The 24,700-nt window shown below is 33.7% G+C and overlaps 1 protein-coding gene, 1 long non-coding RNA gene and 4 pseudogenes across 2 annotated transcripts; 5 read left to right on the plus strand and 1 right to left on the minus strand.

The window, feature by feature from the left end:
* Positions 1 to 4,487: 4,487 nt before the first annotated feature.
* Positions 4,488 to 6,017, plus strand: LOC108663305 (uncharacterized; annotated as a pseudogene).
* Positions 6,018 to 9,224: 3,207 nt separating this feature from the next.
* On the plus strand, positions 9,225 to 10,575 carry LOC18590806 (uncharacterized; annotated as a pseudogene).
* Positions 10,576 to 12,610: 2,035 nt separating this feature from the next.
* LOC108663365 (chitinase 2 pseudogene) lies at positions 12,611 to 14,124 on the plus strand (annotated as a pseudogene).
* Positions 14,125 to 14,569: 445 nt separating this feature from the next.
* On the minus strand, positions 14,570 to 15,411 carry LOC148761058 (uncharacterized; annotated as a pseudogene).
* A 534-nt stretch (positions 15,412 to 15,945) lies between these two features.
* On the plus strand, positions 15,946 to 17,150 carry LOC18590809 (uncharacterized). The gene is made up of 3 exons (XR_016028653.1): positions 15,946 to 16,003; positions 16,390 to 16,568; positions 16,813 to 17,150. It is a non-coding gene; the product is annotated as an uncharacterized LOC18590809 (long non-coding RNA).
* A 4,200-nt stretch (positions 17,151 to 21,350) lies between these two features.
* Positions 21,351 to 22,603, plus strand: LOC18590810 (uncharacterized). The gene has a single exon (XM_007016550.3). The coding sequence runs from the start codon at positions 21,377 to 21,379 to the stop codon at positions 22,565 to 22,567; it is 1,191 nt and encodes a 396-aa protein (XP_007016612.3). The 5' UTR covers positions 21,351 to 21,376; the 3' UTR covers positions 22,568 to 22,603.
* The last annotated feature ends 2,097 nt before the right edge of the window (positions 22,604 to 24,700 follow it).

Genomic DNA, 24,700 nt, shown 5'->3' on the forward strand with positions numbered 1-24,700 from the left:
TCCTGGTGGTGGAAATTTACAATTTTACCCATAGGGTGGTAAAATTACCATTTTACCCATATACTCCAAATTATACCGAAATTAAAATTTTTCACTTCTAAACCTCAAATCATACTCCAATAAGTCAAATGGGGCCAAAAAAAAATCTTTTCTAAAATTTCCATTTTGTCTCCAAGTAGCAAATGACCATTTTCTCATAGATAATTAAAATTTCGGTTTGACTCCAAATTGATCATCAAACTCTGAATTACCATTTTGAGTCATCCCTGAACTGTGAAACTCTTAATTTCACCTTAAAATTCCTATTTGAACTAGTTCGAGGCTTAATCGACTTAATGGTAACATTAAGGGTAATATCATCTTTTAACGATTCCTCGAACTTCCTAAATATGCAAACATTCTATTGAGCATGTAAATGATGTCGTAACTATTTTATAGAACAGGGTTTGACAAATTGATTGTCATATGAGTTGGTTGAGTTTGGAGGCTTTTAGGCTTGGGTTTGGACTTTTTGGACTTTCGTTCTAAACGTGTGGGCTTGAGGTCTCTCATGCCTATGTTTTTCATTTTTGAATTCTTCTATTTTCTCAGTATGATCTTCTTTATTAATTCTTCTATCCACATAAATTTATAAATTTCTCTATCAATTTCGTTACTTTATCCTCATTTATGAGATTTCAAATGATGGATTAGATTTTTGCCTTTTGCCTCAATCAGACTTTTTTTAACTTGTGAAATCATATTTGCTAGGTTATAGGTTTTGAGGCATGGGCTATCCATTTTTGTTGACCCATAAAATTGAAATTGTGAAAGCTAGATGGATGCATGGCCTGTCAACTTGGTAATAAATCCTGCTAACTGCCTCACACCTCGTTTGCATCCTTGCGGGTGTAGACCATTTGTGCTCTCCTATTGCCAATAGTACTGTCAGCATCTGCTCTGTATAGAACCCAATGCTTTCCTTGCATAAATCATCTACCTTTGCATGAAAAATAGTTTACAGCAATTAAGTTTTTGGATACGATTAATGGGTGTTTATAGATATCAGTTAAGTATGCTCGTATCGAAGTATTTTATTTATACGACCTTTAGTTTATAATTAAAGTAAGCTCTAACTTTTAAAAAAAATTCTATCTCATCACTTTTTTATCATAATACTATAAAAATATCAATATTTATCAATTGTGTAAAATATTCAAAACCTATATTTGTGTATTCACTATGAAAATATCAATATTTATCAATTGCGTAAGACATCAAAAACTTATAATTATATATTTTCATCAAATGATGATTATTGAAATATTTTTTATTATAATTATTAGTAAAATTTATTTAATTTATAAATAAAAAATTTAATTGCATTGAATAGTTTCATTAAAAAATATTTTATAATTTTAATAGTATTGAATAATTTAAATATTATTATTTTAAGTTAAATATTAATGTATTTTAATATTTTATGTTAAATATTAATATTTATTAAATCTATATTTCTAGACTTAATATAAGAATTTTTTTCTGTAGAAACTTCTCCTCATAGATGTAAGACATTTTTCATGGTCAACGATTGTTTTTCTCATTGATTTGTAAAATGTTTTACATTTGAAATAAATTTTCGTCTTCCAAACAAGTATAAGTCCTAAAAACATTTTCTAAAAAGTATTTTATATCAAAACAGACAGATCCTAACTTAACTAATATTTGAATTGACTAATAAATCGCCTTAACAAGGGTTAAAAGACTTAGACTATTTCCTCTAAATGAAATGGTGAGTTTTGCTTCTCAAGTGAAACTCTGCGTTTTATTCTTTTCTCTATGTTCAGTCCAATCTACTGCACTTTCATTTCTTATTGGATCGGGGACCTTTGTTCCTTGCTTATTAATATCATCTTTGGACTTATTCATCATCTTACTGTCTAATATAACCCAGGGGCAGAGCTAGCCAATTTTTGTTGAGGAGGCAAAAAATAGAGGAATAAAGGTTAAAAATTTTAAAAATTAATATGTTGAACCTAACCAATAATCAAAAAATTGATAATAAAAAAATTAATTTTATATAACATGTTAATCAAAAAAAAAAAAGACTTACAATAGTTCTTTAGGAAAGTTATGCTAGATCGTGTTTTTTGGATTCAAATTTATCAATTATTAATTATATATTGAAAGGCATCCATTCTTTAAGATTTGAGTGTTATATGTTTTGATTTACATTACTCTTATTCATAAGTTGAAGCATTGAGATTTAGTGGCTTAAGTATAGAAGAATCATTTGAACGATTTGTAATCTTTCTTTTAAAGAATTTGTCAATTGTTTTTAACTTACTCATACTTTAATCAAACTTGAAAAAAATTAATGCAGACAACTTTCAATATTCTTATTTTATTTTATTTAAACTTAAAATACTAAATATAAAACTATAATGCATAAATATAAATATTTAAATGTGATATACAAGATTAATAATTTTCTCTTATATGATTAGGATTGTTTAAAGGCTATATATTCGAGATAATTTCCTTTCAACTAAATATAAAATGTAAAACATATAAAAAAGATATATGTAAGATAATTTCCTCTCACACAATCAAGATTAATAAAAAAAAAATGATACATTGATGAAATTTTAATCAATAATGCAACACTACAACTTATATTTAACAACTACATAATAATTTATTAATTTTTAAAGATTAAAATCATAGAAAATAAAATTCATATAACAAAAAACAGAAGAACATGACAAGTTAATAATAAAACCCACACATGACATAACAAAAAAGAAAAAAATATTGTTGATGGTTAGTAGAAATTTGAAAAAGAAAATTTATAGAAATTTAAAACATATGAATAAATAGAATAAAAATGCAAAAAATAAACAAATATAAATAAAATAATAATATGCATTCGAGTATTTGGTTCATTGGTTAGTGCATAATCTCTTTCTAAAAAAAAATTAAGTTTGAATTCTCTTCCTCAAATATATAAAAATAATAATATAAATTAAAAGAAAAAAATAAAAAAATTAAAGTCAAGTGAGGCATGTGAGTTTATTTTATTATTTTATTATTTAAATTAATTATTAAATAAAATTTATTTTGACAAGGTGTAAGGAATATATAAAAAAATTTAAAAATTTTACAAAATTTTTACAAATTTTGGGGCCATGAAATAAAGAAGGCTCTGCCCTTTTATCTACCCCTCATATAACCCATCATAAAATGATATGATTAAATTACAGGAGAATTGGTTCAACGCGGACCTTGAGGCAACTATTAGTGAGGCCCTTTTGACCTAATGAGTGAGATAGACAAGGAAATCTTAGCTGAGAGTTTTACACTTTCTTCTTTCCTTCTCGTAGTCGAGTAAAAGCATATTTAGCTTGGCTTTTTTATTTTTTAGTTTAAAAATTATTATAAAATTTTTATGAAAAATAATAACTTTTCAAATTAAGTTAAAATTATTTGCTAAATTTATTTTTCTATAAGCTTTTTTTTTTATAGATAAGCTATTTGGTAAAACAACTTATATAAACTTTAGTTTTGATTGAAATTACTATAAAGGGTATTTAGTAAATGAGGAGAAAAAAATTGAATCGAATAAAAAAAGATGAGTGTGAAAAAAAATAATTTTCCCTATAATATTATGAATTGCTGAAAGATAAATGAAGAATATAAAAAAATATTTGTTGTTTTTTTTTTTAAAGATTGTCTTGAAATTTATGACCTTTGGAACTGAATAAAATTGATATTACATACAAGGGAAAGAATCTAAGAAAGAGAATCTAACGTAATATTAATAATGGATCCAACTAGGTCAGGAAAATCACGTTTAGCAATTGATTTGGCAATTCATTTTCCTACTGAAATCATCATCACTAATTTCATACAAGTCTATCAAGGTCTTGATGTCCTAACCAACAAAGTTCCCTTGAACAAAAAGGTTTTGGCTTTTGTATTTTTTTCTTATTTTTTAATGGGTTATTTATTTTGTCAATGAGTGCCACATCATCTGTTGGGTACTATTAGCTCAAATGTGAAAAGGATTTTGCAATTCTTGTTACCAAAGGAATTAAAGTTTATTTCAATTTTCTTGTAGTACAACATATTGTTATATCTAAAAGAAAAAATTCTTTAAAATGAGTTATCACAAAAGAGTATAAATATTAACTTTTCAATTTTCATCTAATTTATCTAAATAATTATTGATTTATTTGACTAATTATTTTAATTATAATCAATAAATATTATATACACCAGAAAGAAGTTAAGAACAAATAAACACTACATAATTATCATATCAAATAATAAATTGAAAAATATCAAATAATGAAAAGAGTTTTCAAAACCAAAAAAAAAGAACGATAGAAAATAAAATGAAAAACAAAATAGAGAGAAAAAGAAAAAATAATACTTGAATGCAGTTTTGATTCTTAAATTTTCTTTTACCCTTAACTTTTGTAAGAACAAAAAAAAACCCTAAAAGGATGATTTGCAAGAAGAGGAGAGAAGAGGGAGATCGATTGCAAGAGAAGAAGGAGGTATTTTTCAAGAGAGGATCATTTTGAAAAAAAAATTAACTCTATTAAGAAATTGGTGTATTTTTTTTAAAAAAAGAGAAAGCTCTTATTTAGAGTTTTTTTTTAAATTCTTTTTATTTTAAATTTTGTTAATTAAAAAAATTATTTTTTTAAAGGCCAAATACACCCAATTTGTACTTTTAAGAATTGGACAATAAGCCAAACAGACACTAAGCGAAAAGAGTTTTACACTTACTCGATTTTTGTTTTCCCCTGGTGTCTGTAAACGTGGAAACCAAGAAAGTACCATCTTCGAAGTTTTGCAGCGTCACAAAATAATTGCTACGCAAAGTGTTGTGCCAAATTAAAGGTTGAAGATGAAGTTCCCTTCACAATCTTTTGAGTTTGGGCAGCAACCGCGCGGTTCTTTCGACGGGTAAAATACATCATCTGCTGGGATTTCGAAACGGACTTTAGGTGCTTACAAGCGTGGACCAGAAGGGTTGATTGCGGACAGTCGAACTGAGAGGAGGCGAAAGATGGATCGCAGTATGACTCAGAAGTGTTTTGCCCATGTTAATGAATCAAGACGGAGTTGTCCCAACGGCCAGCTATCCTGATATTACTCTTTCCCCAAGAAGTCAAGGCCATCTGAGGAGAAGGTTTTGAAGGTGCCTTTGAATGCAAGAGCAGCAGAAGTTGAGCTTCCTAAACCCGCACAGAAGTGTGTTAGCAGGTTGGCAGGAAAAAAACTTTCAAAAAGGCACCAGTAGTGGTGGGCGTGCTCATGGCTCTATCAATGCCAAGCCACCATTGAGTCCAGGTGCCTGCAAATGCAGTTCATGTGGCAGCATTAAGTGTCAATGTAGCCTTCCAAGTGATTCAAACCATGCATCTTCCAGCGATGTGACTTCAGAAAGATCATTGGGTGGAGATCTTAGAGTGTGTAGAACTGATGCCTCTAAACTGGATTGCCCGGACAAAAGCACATTGGCATCACCAATGAGCAAGTCTGATCCAGATTCTGATGGAGCTGTAAGTTCTATGTATGATGAGAACGTTTGTCTGAGTTCCCAACTTGCAACTCTTGCAACAGATGCCGCTTTTGGTGAAGGATTGTTAACTCCTAGTTTTGACGTGCAAATGTCATCGAAGAAGGCTCTCTGAGCTGCAATGCTGAAAAGCCGTTATGCAGACACCATTTTGAAACCTAAGCACATACTTGATCATGGTGATGAAGCTGATCCAGTGAAGATGCAGCAGCAAAAGGGAAAATTGGAAAGAAGGCAGCGAGAAGAAAAAGCAAAGATTGAAGCTCAAATCAGAGCTGCTGACGCTGCAGCAAAAATGAAGGCGGAGGTCGAGTTGAAAAAGCAACGGGAAAGAGAAAGAGAAGCTGCTCGGAATGCATTGCAACAGATGGAGAAAACAGCTGGGATTGAACAGAATGTGGAGATTGAAAAGGAGTTCGAGATGCTGATTGGATTCCCTATTTAATTCTCGTGCTTTTTCCTCCTTAGTGCCAAAACACAAAGATGGCGATAATATTTCTGGCACTCAAGTAGCATGTACTGAACAAAGTGGTAGGAAAGTTGACTTCTATGATTTTCATTTTTCATTAGAATTTGTGAAATACTTGGAGTATATTTTTAGTATAGAGAGGAAATTTTGGAGTACCTCTTTTTTTGAAAATGTAGATGTCATTTGTTTAATGATGGAAGTGTTGGGTAGAGTTTTAATGATTTCCCATGCTTCGTTAATGAATGCTTCACCATAAAAATTGCAATAACTGTCAATGTGCAGACTGATGTGTCAGCGCCTAGGCGCCTAAGGTTCTGTTTTATGGTTATTTTTAACATGATGGACAGTGCAATTGGCGCCTCGGGGCTGAGAGCTGGGGGCTTAAGCGCCTAAGGTGAAGTTTGCTGCAGTCAGTTGATTTCCTCCACATTTTTTACCATGATCCCTTTTGAATTGGGTGAAGTTATGAACATCAACGCTGTAGCTCTTCCTTTTATCTTTTCATAGGTACAAGAATCATGTCAATCGGAGTTTTGTAGCTCAAGATATGCTTGGATTATTGCAGAATGGTCTAAGGTCAACTTAAGCAAAAGTGCATGATCCTTTGCAAATTTGCCTTCCAAACTCTTTTGCACCTTCACCAACATATAGTACAATCAATAGAAGGGATAAATAAGACTTAATAACATGAAAATAAACTCAAATTACTTACTTAAACTACTAAAGCATGCATATAATAAATACTAATAAAAATGTAAAAATAATGTTTACATTATTTAAAAACAAGAAGACATTGGTCATTTTTAAGCCTAAAAGAATATAAGATAATTCTATAAAATAGAGTTATCAAGAGCAAACTAATTTTTTTTTTGAGGGGGCAAAAGATAGAGGACATTGGTCATTATCACTCAGTTCACTTTACTCCAACTAGAAGAAACGTCTTGAAGATTTTTTTGGGCCATTCTTTTTGGAAAATTGACATAAATCAGTATCTATTTAACTATTTAATAATTATTTCGCTGATGCATGTGATGTTAGGAGAGGATTTTTTGTTTGTTTTGTAACACTGAGGTCTGAAAATATGTCAATGCAGGAACTTCCTCACATTTTTATGAGATAATGAAATTTCTGTTGCATTTTGGGCTTCTGAGCTCATTTTTACAACTGCTTTGGGGAGCTATTGGCCCATGCCAAGTTGTTGGCTTTTGATGGCTTTCACTTCCAAACCAAAATTGGGCTTGAATTTTACTTCATATATTTTAATCATGCGATCTAAATTGCAAAAAATATTATTTTTCCTCTAAAGATAGTACTAGTAATTATATGTTTGCCAAGGAAACAAATTGTTTCACAATCACTTAACATTATATTAAACCATATATCTCTTTCTTTCTCATTTATAAACAAATGACATAATTTCTAAATTATTAAAAAAATTTATGAGTTTTTATAACTTTTATTACGTTAAACTAAACCCTAATATTTTTATTTTTAGCCAAATAAATTTATATATTTTTATTTTTAATAAAATAAACTCATACGATTAATAATTGGCTTATATAAAATGTCACTTGTCATTGTCATTGTACGTCATGTGGCGTTAACGTGACATTAATATAAGATGTTGATATATTATAATGAATGATGATATGACATATTTATGTTGCATAATGACATGATCATATTACATTTTTCATCTTCCACAATAACATTACATCAATGCTACATAGGTATAAAATGACAATAGATATTTGATTAATTGCTATTAGTCAACAATTAAGATCATAAGGATTTATTTGATCAAAAACGAAAATATAAGGGTTTGATTAAATGCAATATAAGAATAAAGACTAATTTAAAATTATTTTGAATAGTTTATGAGCTTTTTTAAATATTATGCTTAAATAAATTTAATATGAAATTATTGATTAAGATGCCATATTACTTCGCAACTTCATGTGTGCATTATATACTTGTATTTATTTTTTTTAATCCTAAATACGATTTTCTTGCTCCTTTATTACATTTTTTTAATTAATCACATCTCATTGAAAGAATCAAAGGGTACAAAATGTTTATATACAGCTACCTTAACTAATCTAAAGGAGAGAAAAATAATCCTAATTAATTACATCTTTTAAGTAACTTAACTAATATTTGAATTGACTAATTAGTAGCCTTAACAACAGTCGACGTAGACTATTTCCTCTAAATGAAACGATGAGTTTGGCTTCTCAAGTGAAATCTTGTGTTTATTCTTTTCTTTTTGTGCGGTGCGATGTCCAGTCTATTGCACTTTCATTTCTTCAAACCAAATGCCTCTAATGCTTATAGGTTATGTTTGATATGTTCTTGAAAATGTGATTGTCGATAAGATAACTTTAAAACGTTTAATCTAACATGAGAAAGTGATGATTGAAAAGAATATGATTGCTGAGAAGAATATATTGCAGTATTAATTTGAAAGCACTATACTAAGAATGTAGTGTAAATTTACAAAATTTTCTATTATGTATGAAAATATAAAATTGAATAAATTTACATTTTTTTAATATAAAGTTTTAACTTTTCAACTTTATCCTTAAAATAATAAATAATAATATGATAAAAATAACATAATATTTTAATATTAATAATTTAAATATTAAAATATATAAAATTACTAAATATTTATTTTTACTAAATATTTAATTGAGAGGGGTATATTTGTCCAATCTATTCTTTTGTAAATGTATCTTTCCTATGGTCTTGCAATGTCATTACATTGTAAGAGAACCACATTAAACGTGATAAGGCGATTATGTCCAATTAAAATCCCTGTAAAGTGCTTTAACTTCCTCAATCATCAAAGGGGACCATAGACTCCCAAATACATTATACAACTGCTATTCCGAAGCTAGTACAATCTTATAAACTATATATACATGAAAGACCTATTTAATTCAACTTCTTGACATGCAACTTCCAAAGCTGAAGAGGGTGAGATAGATAAGGAAACCTTAGCTGAGAGTTTTAAACTTTCTTCTTTCCTTCCTGCAGTAGAGTAAGTGTAAGAGTTATACACTAGATTCGATTTTCCTTTTTTCCTGTAAACGTGGAAACCTAGAAAGTACCATCTTCGAAGTTTTGCAGCGTCACAAACTAATTGCTACGCAAACTGTTGTGCCAGATCAGAGGTTGAAGATGAAGTTCCCTTCACAATCTTTTGAGTTTGGGCAGCAACCGAGCAGTTCTTTCGATGGGAAAAGGACATCATCTAGATCTGCTGGGATTTTGAAACGGAATTCAGCTGCTTACAAGCGTGGACCAGAAGGGGTGATTGTGGACAGTCGAACTGAGAAGAGGCGAAAGATGGATCGTAGCATGGCGCAGCAGTGTTCTGCCCATGTTGATGAATCAAGACGGAGTTGTCCTAAAAGCCAGCTATCCCGATATTACTCTTTCCCCAAGAAGTCAAGGCCATCTGAGGAGAAGCTTTTCAAGGTGCCGTTGAATGCAAGAGCAGCAGAAGTTGAGCGTCCTAAACCCGCACAGAAGTGTGTTAGCAGGTTGGCAAGAAAAAACTTTCAAAAAGGCGCCAGTAGTGGTGGGCGTGCTCATGGATCTATCAATGCCAAGCCACCATTGAGTCCAGGTGCCTGCAGATGCAGCTCATGTGGCAGCATTAAGTGTCAATGTAGTCTTCCAAGTGATTCAAACCATGCATCTTCCAGCGATGTGACTTCAGAAAGATCATTGGGTGGAGATCTTAGAGTGTGCAGAACTTATGCCTCTAAACTGGATTGCCAGGCCAAAAGGACAATGACATCACCAATGAGCGAGTCTGATCCAGATTCTGACGGAGCTGTAAGTTCTCTGTATGATGAGAACGTTTGTCTGATTTCTCAACTTACAACTCCTGCAACAGATGCTGCTTCTGGGGAAGGATTGTTAACTCCTAGTTTTGACGTGCAAATGTCATCGAAGAAGGCTTTCCGAGCTGCAATGCTGAAAAGCCGTTATGCAGACACCATTTTGAAAGCTAAGCACATACTTGATCATGGTGAGAAAGCTGATCCAGTGAAGATGCAGCAGCAAAAGGGAAAATGGGAAAGAAGGCAGCGAGAAGAAAAGGCAAAGATTGAAGCTCAAATCAGAGCTGCTGAAGCTGCAGCAAAAATGAAGGCAGAGGTCGAGTTGAAAAAGCAACGGGAAAGAGAAAGAGAAGCTGCTCGGAATGCATTGCAACAGATGGAGAAAACAGCTGGGATTGAACTGAATGTGGAGATTGAAAAGGAGTTCGAGATGCTGATTGGATTCCCTATTTATAATAACTGGCATGGTAGCAAAAATGGATCTGGAAAGGTGACTGGAGCTTATGGAGGAACTCTGTGAATTCACTGCATCAGCTGGGTTTGTTCATCGAAGATGAGCATGCAGTTTCTTTCTTCTTGATTATTATTTGTTCCAGCTCCTTGTTAATAGTTTTTTTCTTTTCGTGGGGGACAGGAAAAAAAGAAATTAGTATTTGTAAATGAGGTATTTTTTTACGGAATTGGAATTTTTGTAAACAAACAGTACATAGTTATATTTGAAAATTATCAGCCTGCTTCCATTAACACCGTAGCATCAACAAAACACCCACTCAATGCATGATCACACATTGAGACTAACAGCCAATTCACCAGCAAGAACAAACCCACAAACTCATCCACTCACATCATCACAAAAGGCAGAAAACAAAACAAAAAAAACTTACCGAAACACTCTGAAGGACCTCACTTTGTACCTGGACTCCTCCCTTTGCAAGATCATCTGCCCATGATGTTCTCAGGTACTCCCTTGATATCATAGGTGGATCCTTTGTGCAGCTTTGCAATATGGAAGAATACATCTGTATCTATAAACATATAAACTGAAATAAAAAATGAAGAATTAATATTACTAAGCTTACACTATTTTGGCACAATTTAAACTGTGTAAATGAAGCAGTGCATAATCCCAAATGGTGAAATGATAAGCCTGATGCCTTAAGTTTGAATAAATGCATTGACCTAAAACATTTTGAGATCATATAATCTGTGAAAACCTCATATGCTTCCCCGGAAGACAAATTTGTGCCAAAAAACAATGAGTCAACTTCTTTGTCTTTATCAAGTTATATGTTTCCCATATGCTTCAAGTCATACACAAACTTTTTTTTTTTTTGAAGATTTTTCATTGATCTTCCATTCCATCTGGGAAAAACCCATCAAAAAGGTAACATAACATCAAGAGCTAAACAAATAAGGACCGTAAGAACTTCAACCTCGTCGACCCTGTTGAAAGGAACACTATTAGTGTACCATCAGGAGGTTGGGTGGCATATCGTTTTCTTGCAGACAATCCAGGTGGGTAGAAATAATAACATGCTGTACTTAGTATTCTTGTTTTGTTTATGTTTTTAGCTGATAATGACAACAAGTTACACGTGCCAACAGGGGTGTGGTTCATGCATTGCCACCTGGAAGTCCATACAAGCTGGGGCTTGAAGATGGCATGGATCGTCCTGGATGGAAATCTACCCAATCAGAAGGTGCTTCCACCCCCAGCAGCTCTTCCCAAGTGCTGGGGAACCCCTCTCTAGATAGAATTTGCCTTATCATTTTCCTTTTTAAACCTAATTTTGATTCTTTTTTTCTTGACCCTTTTGTCTTTGGCCGGTCAATTCTGAAGATTCACTAGGGAGAGAAAGAATGGTGTGGGAAAATTTTGTAACATTCAGATCCAAGATGTCACTGAATTAGGTCCAATAATATCTCAAATAAAAAAAATTTCAGCCCTACTAGAAAGTAACAACAGCTTTGTTAATTATGTTTTGGAGTTTGTGCATCTTTGTCTTGGAACGTTGAATCTTTCTTGTTTCATTGAAAGTTCAGAAACTGCAATGTTTTCTCTGCCAGCATTCACATAGTTTCTTTGACAAAACTGGTCTATGTCGTATTGTCAGCTCCCAATAATAGGCAAATGTTTACCGCCAGGACTTCCTCCCTTGGGCCTTGGTAGTTGCTCTGTTGCCGTCCTAGAGGCAGCTCCCTAGCTACTCTCTACCTCGTCTTTTACATTGTTCATTTTAAGACATTCACCTACTCCTAATGGAGTCCATTCATTAAAGAAATACCAAAAATTGGTATCAGAATGAAGTAAAGCCAAAAGCATAGGGATTTAGATCTTCATGGTCAATGATAATCTTCTATACTAAATTCAACATTTTCACATAGAATAGAGACTACACTCAGAATTTTATCTCTAATAATTGTCTATGGAGTGCCTGTCAAAGTTGACTGATCGATGAGAACCAGGGGCAAAAGGCTATGACATCTTTTTCCATATAAACAAATGAAAAGAGACGGTGTTGTAGGTGAGTGCCGGCATCTGCACAAGTGCAAATCCCTCGTGAATCTGCACAAAGAAGGAAAGAAATGAGTTTTAATGAAACCAGACACCAAGACAAGAACAAATATCTTGTTTGTAGATAATAATCTAATATCTACCATTGTCCCTTATAAATACCTCTCTTGAAACCTGCTACTCAACACTCAACAACTACAGCCATGAATTCACATATGCTTGTTCTTCCTCTTATTCTTCAAATTTTCATTGCTCTGTTTTCCTCAAACCCTGCAGTAGCAGCTAACTCAAAACTTTTTAGAGAATATATAGGAGCTGAGGACAAGGGTGTTACGTTTTCAGATGTACCCATCAATTCACAAGTAAATTTTCACTTCATCCTCTCCTTTGCTATTGACTACACAAACTCTTCAACTCCTTCCCCCACCAATGGTGATTTTGGGGTTTACTGGGATACAGAAAACCTCAGCCCTTCTCATGTATTCTCCATCAAAAGCCAGCATCCGAATGTCAAGGTAGCTATGAGTCTTGGGGGTGATACGATAAATGATGAGCATGTATACTTCAGCCCCAAAACAATCAATTCTTGGGTTCGAAATGCCATTCATTCCATAACAGAGATATCAAGAAAGTACAATTTGGATGGAATAGACATCGACTATGAACACTTCCATGCAGATCCTGACACATTTGCTGAGTGCATTGGACGGCTTCTTCTGTTCCTCAAACAAAATGGGGTGGTGTCGTTTGCATCAATAGCACCCTATAATGATGATTCCGTGCAACCGCATTACTTGGCCTTGTGGAGAAAGTATGGGCATCTAATAGACTATGTCAACTTTCAGTTTTACGCTTACCATAAGGGGACAACTGTTTCTCAATTTTTGAAATACTTTCATGAACAGAGCTCTAACTATAGAGGTGGTAAGGTCTTAGTAAGCTTTGGTACCGATGGAAGTGGAGGTTTGTCTCCTCAAAATGGGTTTTTCAAGGCCTGTCGCAGGCTTAAGCGTCAGGGCAAACTTCATGGCATATTTGTTTGGTCAGCGGATGACTCCAAGAAAGCTGGTTTCCTCTATGAGAAGCAGTCACAGACCTTGTTGGCCAGATCAACATGATCTATCTCATACATAGTTTTTTCCCCGTTAGAGATGAATAAAACAGATGTATTGAAAATTTAGTTATATGTGTAGCAGAGAAAGGTAACTCTATGACTAGTGAGGTAAGTGAAATTTCTGAAGGTTCACATGATCGGACAATAGAAGTCAATGGAAACAAAGGCAAGGCAATCACAATGAAGTCCATCTACTCAACACTAACTTCCCCAAGAAAGATTTTTGAAAGAGAGAAGACAGAGTTGAAAACGATTACCAAACCAGTGGCCTACTCCAAAATATAACTGAGCAATTATTTGCATGCTAGATAATCTATCAAGAACCAGAAGTTGACAAAAATATTTGCTGTAAAATTCTTCTGATACCAAACTATTGCTAGATTAGATAGCAACATTAAGGCTCAGAAGAATACCTAACATTTATCACCAAGAAATGCAGTGTGATTACTATAGCAGACACTTGCATGCTTCAGATGCCAACAATTGATCAATTAGCCTGGCTTTCAGCGGTCCCCTGACCCAGGAATTAGTTTTGGCACTCATGTAACGATCATTCTTCATACATTTTGACATGTGTCATCAGAGTTCCCAGTTGTTACATTGGTTATCTTTCGAGCTAAGAGTTACTGAAATTCACTAACAAAATATGCTTCCTATCAGCTTTTACATGCTGTTTCTATTTCAGTTTTAGCAAAATGTAAGTTTTCACAAGAATCTGCAAGTCATCAGGCAGGAAGGTCTCATCAAGCTAGAAGAAGATCAAAAATGGGACATGGTGTTGTCACTGTGTTGAAGCCCCATTGGCTGTAGATCAATTAAAACGACAATAATCAAATACCAGTGACTATGCTCTGGAGATTAACCATCAATTGATTTCATTCATTCTAAATTAACAAACATATTTGCTCAACATTATAATGGAAAAGATTATCCAAAAATGAGTACTCATTTTAACAGCGGAGCTAAGAATTGCCTCCAAAACAAAACCTTCCAGGCTGCCATAAGAAACAACAACAATAAAAGTTGCTACATTGCCTCAAATCAATCAATTATCCACTTCGTTTTTAATCTTCTTCTTCTTCTTCATTGGCTCTCAAGAAGAATCATTTTCAATTCCCTCCTCAATCCCTCTACTCTTCCGTTTCTTCTTGTTCTCCCCTTGCCCTTCTGCTTCATGTCTCATTTCACCCTCAATTTTCACCCCATTTCCCTCAATTTTCATCCCATTTGCCAGGACATTTTCAATTTTTCGACCACTTTTCTCCTTCTTATGCTTCTTTTTCTCACTTGGTTCCTCAAATACCATTTTTTCCTCGTCTTCCTCAAAGTTACCAATCTCATTCTTCTCCTTCTTCCTCTTGCTCTCTCCATCCTCAACAAGACTTTTGCCTTCACCATCCCCGACATTACCAATTTCACCCTTCTCTGTCTTCTTCTTGTTCTTATGTTTCTTTCCATCACTATCCCCATACCCATGACTCACCTCTTGACTCAGCTCCACAGCACCATGAGTCAAGTTGAATACACTCGGTTCTAGACTCGACTCGCCGGCACCTTCCACTGCGGTCTCAGACTTGGGTTACACTTACACAACAAGAGGGAGTCATATCCAGCTCCCATCAGACCTTGTAGTGGGAAGCCCCAAGCTTTAACCATTGAAATGTCTCTTTGTTAACTGGTTGAATGCTCTTATTGTAATCATATTTGGTATTGCCTTTCCTTATCCTTTAGATGAATTAAAGTATGGAGAGATACTTTAAAGGTCAACTATTAAAGAGGCTAAGTAGGAGCTAATTCTTATCTATCTTTCTTATTTTCTTCTGCTGTTTTCTGGTTTCCTCTGTGTACAGTGTATGATAGAGCTGCTTTCTTCCTCTTGTTTGACATATTTGAAATGAGTCATATTGGCTTGTAGGGCCACCTTTACATGATCCCGAGTTTAGAGCTTGAGATCACTGCAAGATGACATTTTTGGATGGCTCTTAAAGGGGCAAGCTTGGGTTTTACTAATTGCTTTAGGATTAGGACTGGATGTAGTATCTAGCCTATTTGTGATTCCCCCTTCCTGTTATGGGTTTGTAGGGCCCACGCTCAGTTGAACTCTTCTGTGATGAACTAAGCACATGCTGAAACCCAGTAGAATAGTTTCCAGCGAGCATTCTAAGCATTGTACATATTCTATCTGTTTGGATTATTTTAGACGCCAATTGTTAATGTAAGACATTAATTGTTGTTTTTGAATTTTGTTAGCTACTTAATTTTAATTTAAATTTTTTTAACATTCTGGAAACGCTCTTTGGCTTGACATATGTGGACAACAGAACAATAATTTTCAGGTTAGGCTCTTGACATTTTCAATTTCTTATATCCTCCAAAATGAATCCCGAAAATGGCAACAAGGATGGACTTTATTCTTTCTTCTCAGGGACTACAATGCACATGCTGCTGCTGCCTGCATGAATCGGCTAGCTAAACTGAGGTAACCAATTATAACAAGACTTTGGTTGCCAAATTTCATCTGTCATTGTTTCTTAAGTTCATATGTGAACATTTTGGCTGTTTGAATGACTCCATGCTAATGCAAGTTCTTCATGTTTTTGTGAGGGCAAGTTCATAATTTTTCCATTCTTTCGTGAAAAATTTTCTTTAAAATCTTAGTCTAGCGTAATATAACATGGATTTCGTACTGTTTATAGCAATCACATGAATAATACATGTTACTGTTTCTACAGAATCTTTTTCACTTTCCAATTTATTTTGTTGCGTTTAATGTAATTTCAGGTCTTAATTTGACTTTGTATTCTCTTTGTTCTTCTGTTAATATATTTTCTTTTTATATGCTTCTATGCAGTGCTCGATGGATAGGGAATCATGGCTTTTCAATTGGAATTGATGATGTCCAACCGGGGAAAAGGTTGAATGATGAGAAAGCAGTAAAAAATTCAGGAGGTCATAAGAAATGTGATGAAGAGATACAGATGGTCAATGAAGGAAAACTAGAGCCTAAACCTGGTTGTGATGCTGCTCAAACACTAGAAGCTAATGTAAGTGCAATATGGAATAAAATTCGGGACAAAACGGGAAGGTAATGATTGGGGCTATGTTGTAGTATTTTCTAATTTCTATTTGAACGTGTGAAATGGTCACTGCTAGAAAACTTAGTTGTGTTGCTTTAATCTTTTAAGTTTATATCATCTTCCATACACTTGGAACTATGCATTTGTTTTTAGAATGATGATTACTTGAAGACTATTTGGTTGATGGTTTATGAGAATTGCTTTGAAACAGGTATGCATGAAAGAACTACATTGGAGAAACAGTCCATTGATCATGTCGCAATGTGGTTCCAAGGGTTCTGCTATAAATATAAGTCAAATGATTGCATGTGTTGGTCAGCAATCAGTTGGTGGTTGTCGTGCTCCTAATGGATTCGTAGATCGTAGCCGTCCTCATTTCCATAGAGGATCGAAAACCCCTGCTGTAAGTTTATTTTACATTGCTTTAGCTCTGAAAACCTAATTTTCTTTGTTGATTGTGCAAGTACTTAAGCTTATAGATTGATTTTAGTGTCTTTCACATAAAACAAGGAAAAAGGCTTAATACTTCTCAGTGAGTATTATTTCTCATGATATCCTGTATTATATTAACATGTCATTGTTATTTGGAATAGCTTGTGTTAAGTTGATATGTGTATAAGATGGAGTATAACTTCTAAATTTTTGATGTCTGAAATCTGTCCTAAAGTTCAGTATTGGTGTTTATTTTGTCATTTTGTTGGTTTTATTAATGAATGTTTATTTAAATTTCCAACTTTCACTCAAAGGGTTATTGGTTGAGTTGTTCATATTGGTTCCTCACATTCGCGCTAAAGATTATGAGTGATTTACACTTAGAAACAAATACTCTTTATCTAGGTTTAGAGGACTATTACACCATATGACACTGTTATTTTTCTAATTTTCAATCTAGCATAGGGTTTCTAGGGTTTGATTCGTTGTGTTTGTTCTCTTTAAGTTAGTTGGCTGGTGACTAATTACATTCTGAATCTAGTGTAAGGAATAGTTTCATTCTGTATACATTTTTAGGCTTTTACCAATGAAACTATGAGCTAATTTGGATATTTAGGGCTTGAGGCATTGTCTTTGCTGGGCAACCCTCTCTTACAGTGATTTTCTGTTATTAAAAATATCTTTGTTTTATCCATGCTACTGTGATAGTTGAATTAACTTCAACTTAGCCTTGGTTTCCTCATTCTCCAAGCCCTTGAATCTATTTGTAGCCTTGAGACCCTTCAACAACCATTAAGCAAACAACCTGGGAACCTATAATGAAAGCTGCTGTCCAGATCATTCCTGCAACTTAATCCTCTGCTTCCAGCAAAGCTATATCAATACTTACACTTTCCACCATCTGTTTGAGTTCTATATTTCAAACCATTTCTTCCAAATAAAAAACTTGAATAATCAAGTGTATTCAAGGCTCTGTTTGTTTTGACGTAAAATATTTTTCAGAAAATATTTTTAGGACTTATGCTTGTTTAGAAGATAAAAAATTCATTCCAAATGTAAAATATTTTATGGGTCAATGGGAAATACACCTGTTGACTACGTAAAATGTCTTATGCCCTTAAGGGGCGTAAGACACTTTCTAGAGAACAAAAAAAAACAAAGAAAGAACTACACAAATTGCAAATGAAGAAAATAAGATTTCTTACGATTAAGAGAAATAGGGATATAAAATGTTTTACATTTAAAATAAATTTTTTGTCTTCCAAACACGTATAAGTCTTGAAAATATTATTTGAAAACTATTTTACATCAAAACAAACGAATCCTAACTTAACTATTATTTGAATTGACTAATCGATGGCCTTAACAATGGTCAAAGGACTTAGACTCTTTCGTCTAAATGAAATGATGAGTTTTGCTTCTCAAGTGAAACTCTACGTTTTATTCTTTTCTCTATGTTTAGTCCAATCTACTGCCCTTTCATTTCTTCTTGGATCAGGGACCTTTGTTCCTTGCTTATTCATATCATCTCTAAACGTATTCATCATCATACTATCTAATAAAACCCAAGGGCAGAGCTATTGCTAATTTATCAAGACAATTTACTTTAAAACTTTTATCAAATTAGCAAAACATCATATAAGTGTACATGGTCAACAAGTAATCTTGTAGTGAGTGAGTTATTGTCTAATCTTATCCAAGGAAATCTAGTGTAGAATTTAATTGAAAATGAAAAAAATTAAAGTAGCCAGGCTAAACTAGTGAACTAAGCTAAAAAAAATACAAGTAAATTGAGTTTGAAAACAATGGGGAAGTACCTAGGATTATGGTTTCAATTAATGCTTCATTTGGAGTCAATATTAACTAATTACCTAATTTTATGGAAAACTAATGCTAGCCTAAGATCCTTAAGAATGAAAGATTCTCCGTCAAGCTATCGTATAATGGCCTAACTTAATTTAATTCTTTATATGTCTACAGTTAATTAATTAAACTAACTTTCTTAAGTATAAGTCATAAAAACTGACTGTATATAGTTAATACTTGTATGTTTATCCTATTAATAAATCACCCAATTAAGTTCTAATTGCAAATTTGCCTTCCAAGCTCTTTTGCACCTTCTCCAACATATAGCACAATCAATAAAAAGGATAAATAAGACTTAATAATATGAAAATAAATTCAAATTACTTATTTAAACTACTAAGGCATGCATACAAAAAATACTAATAAAAATGTAAAAATAATATCTAAATTAGTTAAAAACAAGAGGACATTGATCATTTTTAGGCTCAAAAGAATGTAAGATAACTCTATAAAATATAATTATCAAGAGCTAACCAATTTTTATTGAGAGCGCAAAAGACAGAGGACATTGGTCATTATCACTCAGTTCACTTTACTCCAACTAGAAGAAACGTCTTGAAGATTTTTTTGGGCCATTCTTTTTTGAAAATTGACATAATTTTTCCTCTAAAGATAGTACTAGTAATTATATGTTTGCCAAGGAAACAAATTGTTTCGCTATCACTTAACATTATATTAAACCATATATCTCTTTCTTTCTCATTTATAAACAAATGACATAATATTTAAAAAAATTTATGAGGCTTTATAACTTTTATTACGTTCAACTAAATTTTTATATTTTTATTTTGAGCCAAATATGTTCATATATTTTTATTTTTAATTAAATAAACTCATACGATTAATAGTTGACTTATATAAAATGCCACTTGTCATTGTCATTGTACGTCATGTGGCGTTAACGTGACACTAACATAATGTGTTGATATATTGTAATGAATGATGATATGACATATTTATGTGGCATAATAATATGATCATATCGAATTTTTCATCCTCTACATTAACGTTATATCAATGCTACATAAGTATAAAATAACAATAGATATTTGATTAATTGCTATTAGTCAACAATTAGGATCATAAAGGATTTATTTGATTAAAAATGAAAATATAAGGGTTTGATTAAACGCAATATAAGAATAAAGACTAATGTAAAATTATTTTGAATAGTTTAGGAACTTTTTTATATATTATGCTTAAATAAATTTAATATGAAATTATTGATTAAGATGCCATTTTACTTCGCAACTTCATGTGTGCATTATATACTTGTATTTATTTATTTTTATCCTAAATATGATTTTCTTGCTCCTTTATTACATTTTTTAATTAATCATATCTCATTGGAAGAATCAAAGGGTACAAAATGTTTACATACAGCTACCTTAACTAATCTAAAGGAGAGAGAAAAATAATCCTAATTAATTACATCTTTTAAGTAACTTAACTAATATTTGAATTCACTAATTAGTAGCCTTAACAACGGTCGAAGGACGTAGACTATTTCCTCTAAATGAAACGATGAGTTTTGCTTCTCAAGTGAAACTTTGCGTTTATTCTTTTCTTTTTGTGCGATGTCCAGTCTGCTGCACTTTCATTTCTTCAAAACCAAATGTCTTTGATCTTATAGGTTATGTTTGATATGTTCTTGAAAATGTGATTGTGGATAAGGTAATTTTAAAGCGTTTAATTTAACATGAAAAAGTGATGATTGAAAAGAATATTTTTTTTTTTATAATTAAGAAAGGGGGAATTCGAACCCTATTTTTTAGATAATATTAATTTGAAAGCATTATACTAAGAATGCATGTAGTATAAATTTACAAAATTTTCAATTATGTATGAAAATATAAAATTGAATAAATTTATATTTTTTTAATATAAAGTTTTGACTTTTCAACTTTATCTTTAAAATAATAAATAATAATATGATAAAAATAACATAATATTTTAATATTAAAATATATAAAATTACTAAATATTTACTTGAGAGGGGTATATTTGTCCAATCCATTCTTTTGTAAATGTATCTTTCCTACGGTCTTGCAATGTCATTACATTGTAAGAGAACCACATTAAACGTGATAAGGCGATCATGTCCAATTAAAATCCCTGTAAAGTGCTTTAACTTCCTCAATTATCAAAGGGGACCATAGACTTCCAAATACATTATACAACTGCTATTCCGACGCTAGTACAATCTTATATACTACATATACATGAAAGACCTATTTAATTCAACTTCTTGACATACAACTTCCAAAGCTGAAGAGAGTGAGATAGATAAGGAAACCTTAGCTGAGAGTTTTACACTTCTTTCCTTCCCGCAGTAGTGTAAGGGTAAGAGTTTTACACTAGATTCGATTTTCGTTTTTTCCTGTAAACGTGGAAACCTAGAAAGTACCATCTTCGAATTTTTGCAGCGTCACAAAATAATTGCTACGCAAACTGTTGTGCCAGATCAGAGGTTGAAGATGAAGTTCCCTTCACAATCTTTTGAGTTTGGGCAGCAACCGAGCAGTTCTTTCGATGGGAAAAGGACATCATCTAGATCTGCTGGGATTTTGAAACGGACTTCAGCTGCTTACAAGCGTGGACCAGAAGGGGTGATTGTGGACAGTCGAACTGAGAAGAGGCGAAAGATGGATCGTAGCATGGCTCAGCAGTGTTCTGCCCATGTTGATGAATCAAGACGGAGTTGTCCTAAAAACCAGCTATCCCGATATTACTCTTTCCCCAAGAAGTCAAGGCCATCTGAGGAGAAGTTTTTCAAGGTGCCTTTGAATGCAAGAGCAACAGAAGTTGAGCGTCCTAAACCCGCACAGAAGTGTGTTAGCAGGTTGGCAAGAAAAAACTTTCAAAAAGGCGCCAGTAGTGGTGGGCGTGCTCATGGATCTATCAATGCCAAGCCACCATTGAGTCCAGGTGCCTGCAGATGCAGCTCATGTGGCAGCATTAAGTGTCAATGTAGTCTTCCAAGTGATTCAAACCATGCATCTTCCAGCGATGTGACTTCAGAAAGATCATTGGGTGGAGATCTTAGAGTGTGCAGAACTTATGCCTCTAAACTGGATTGCCAGGCCAAAAGGACAATGACATCACCAATGAGCGAGTCTGATCCAGATTCTGACGGAGCTGTAAGTTCTCTGTATGATGAGAACGTTTGTCTGATTTCTCAACTTACAACTCCTGCAACAGATGCTGCTTCTGGGGAAGGATTGTTAACTCCTAGTTTTGACGTGCAAATGTCATCGAAGAAGGCTTTCCGAGCTGCAATGCTGAAAAGCCGTTATGCAGACACCATTTTGAAAGCTAAGCACATACTTGATCATGGTGAGAAAGCTGATCCAGTGAAGATGCAGCAGCAAAAGGGAAAATTGGAAAGAAGGCAGCGAGAAGAAAAGGCAAAGATTGAAGCTCAAATCAGAGCTGCTGAAGCTGCAGCAAAAATGAAGGCAGAGGTCGAGTTGAAAAAGCAACGGGAAAGAGAAAGAGAAGCTGCTCGGAATGCATTGCAACAGATGGAGAAAACAGCTGGGATTGAACTGAATGTGGAGATTGAAAAGGAGTTCGAGATGCTGATTGGATTCCCTATTTATAATAACTGGCATGGTAGCAAAAATGGATCTGGAAAGGTGACTGGAGCTTATGGAGGAACTCTGTGAATTCACTGCATCAGCTGGGTTTGTTCATCGAAGATGAGCATGCAGTTTCTTTCTTCTTGATTATTATTTGTTCCAGCTCCTTGTTAATAGTTTTTTTCTTTTCGTGGGGGACAGGAAAAAAAGAAATTAGTATTTGTAAATGAGGTATTTTTTTACGGAATTGGAATTTTTGTAAACAAACAGTACATATATATATATATTTATATTTGAAAATTATCAGCCTGCTTCCATTAACACCGTAGCATCAACAAAACACCCACTCAATGCATGATCACACATTGAGACTAACAGCCAATTCACCAGCAAGAACAAACCCACAAACTCATCCACTCACATCATCACAAAAGGCAGAAAACAAAACAAAAAAAGCTTACTGAAACACTCGGAAGGACCTCACTTTGTAGCTGGACTCCTCCCTTTGCAAGCTCATCTGCTCATGATGTTCTCAGGTACTCCCTTGATATCATAGGTGGATCCTTTGTGCAACTTTGCAATATGGAAGAATACATCTGTATCTATAAACATATAAACTGAAATAAAAAATAAAGAATTAATATTACTAAGCTTACACTATTTTGGCACAATTTAAACTGTGTAAATGAAGCAGTGCATAATCCCAAATGGTGAAATGATAAGCCTGATGCCTTAAGTTTGAATAAATGCATTGACCTAAAACATTTTGAGATCAGATAATGTGTGAAAACCTTATATGCTTCCCCAGAAGACAAATTTGTGCCAAGAAACAAGGAGTCAACTTCTTTGTCTTTATCAAGTTATATGTTTCCCATATGCTTCAAGTCATACACAAACTTATTTTTTTTTGAAGATTTGTCATTGAACTTCCATTCAATCTGGGAAAAACCCATCAAAAAGGTAACATAACATCAAGAGCTAAACAAATAAGGACCGTAAGAACTTCAACCTCGTCGACCCTGTTGAAAGGAACACTATTGGTGTACCATCAGGAGGTTGGGTGGCAATTCGTTTTCTTGCAGACAATCCAGGTGGGTAGAAATAATAACATTGCTGTACCTACTTAGTATTCTTGTTTTGTTTATGTTTTTAGCTGATAATGACAACAAGTTACACGTGCCAACAGGGGTGTGGTTCATGCATTGCCACCTGGAAGTCCATACAAGCTGGGGCTTGAAGATGGCATGGATCGTCCTGGATGGAAATCTACCCAATCAGAAGGTGCTTCCACCCCCAGCAGCTCTTCCCAAGTGCTGGGGAACCCCTCTCTAGATAGAATTTGCCTTATCATTTTCCTTTTTAAACCTAATTTTGATTCTTTTTTTCTTGACCCTTTTGTCTTTGGCCGGTCAATTCTGAAGATTCACTAGGGAGAGAAAGAATGGTGTGGGAAAATTTTGTAACATTCAGATCCAAGATGTCACTGAATTAGGTCCAATAATATCTCAAATAAAAAAAATTTCAGCCCTACTAGAAAGTAACAACAGCTTTGTTAATTATGGTTTTGGAGCTTGTGCATCTTTGTCTTGGAACGTTGAATCTTTCTTGTTTCATTGAAAGTTCAGAAACTGCAATGTTTTCTCTGCCAGCATTCACATAGTTTCTTTGACTAAACCGGTCTATGTCGTATTGTCAGCTCCCAATAATAGACAAATGTTGACCGCCAGGACTTCCTCCCTTGGGCCTTGGTAGTTGCTCTGTTGCCGTCCTAGAGGCAGCTCCCTAGCTACTCTCTACCTCGTCTTTTACATTGTTCATTTTAAGACATTCACCTACTCCTAATGGAGTCCATTCATTAAAGAAATACCAAAAATTGGTATCAGAATGAAGTAAAGCCACAAGCATAGGGATTTAGATCTTCATGGTCAATGATAATCTTCTATGCTAAATTCAACATTTTCACATAGAATAGAGACTAAACTCAGAATTTTATCTCTAATAATTGTCTATGGAGTGCCTATCACAGTTGACTGATCGATGAGAACCAGGGGCAAAAGGCAGGAAGGTCTCATCAAGCTAGAAGAAGATCAAACATGGGACATTGGTGTTGTCACTGTGTTGAAGCCCCATTGGCTGCAGATCAATTAAAACGACAATAATCAAATACCAGTGACTATGCTCTGGAGATTAACCATCAATTGATTTCATTCATTCTAAATT

The sequence above is a fragment of the Theobroma cacao genome, chromosome 9, assembly GCF_053813885.1.
Source record: "Theobroma cacao isolate CCN51 chromosome 9, ASM5381388v1, whole genome shotgun sequence".
In the NCBI taxonomy this organism is placed as follows: domain Eukaryota; kingdom Viridiplantae; phylum Streptophyta; class Magnoliopsida; order Malvales; family Malvaceae; genus Theobroma; species Theobroma cacao.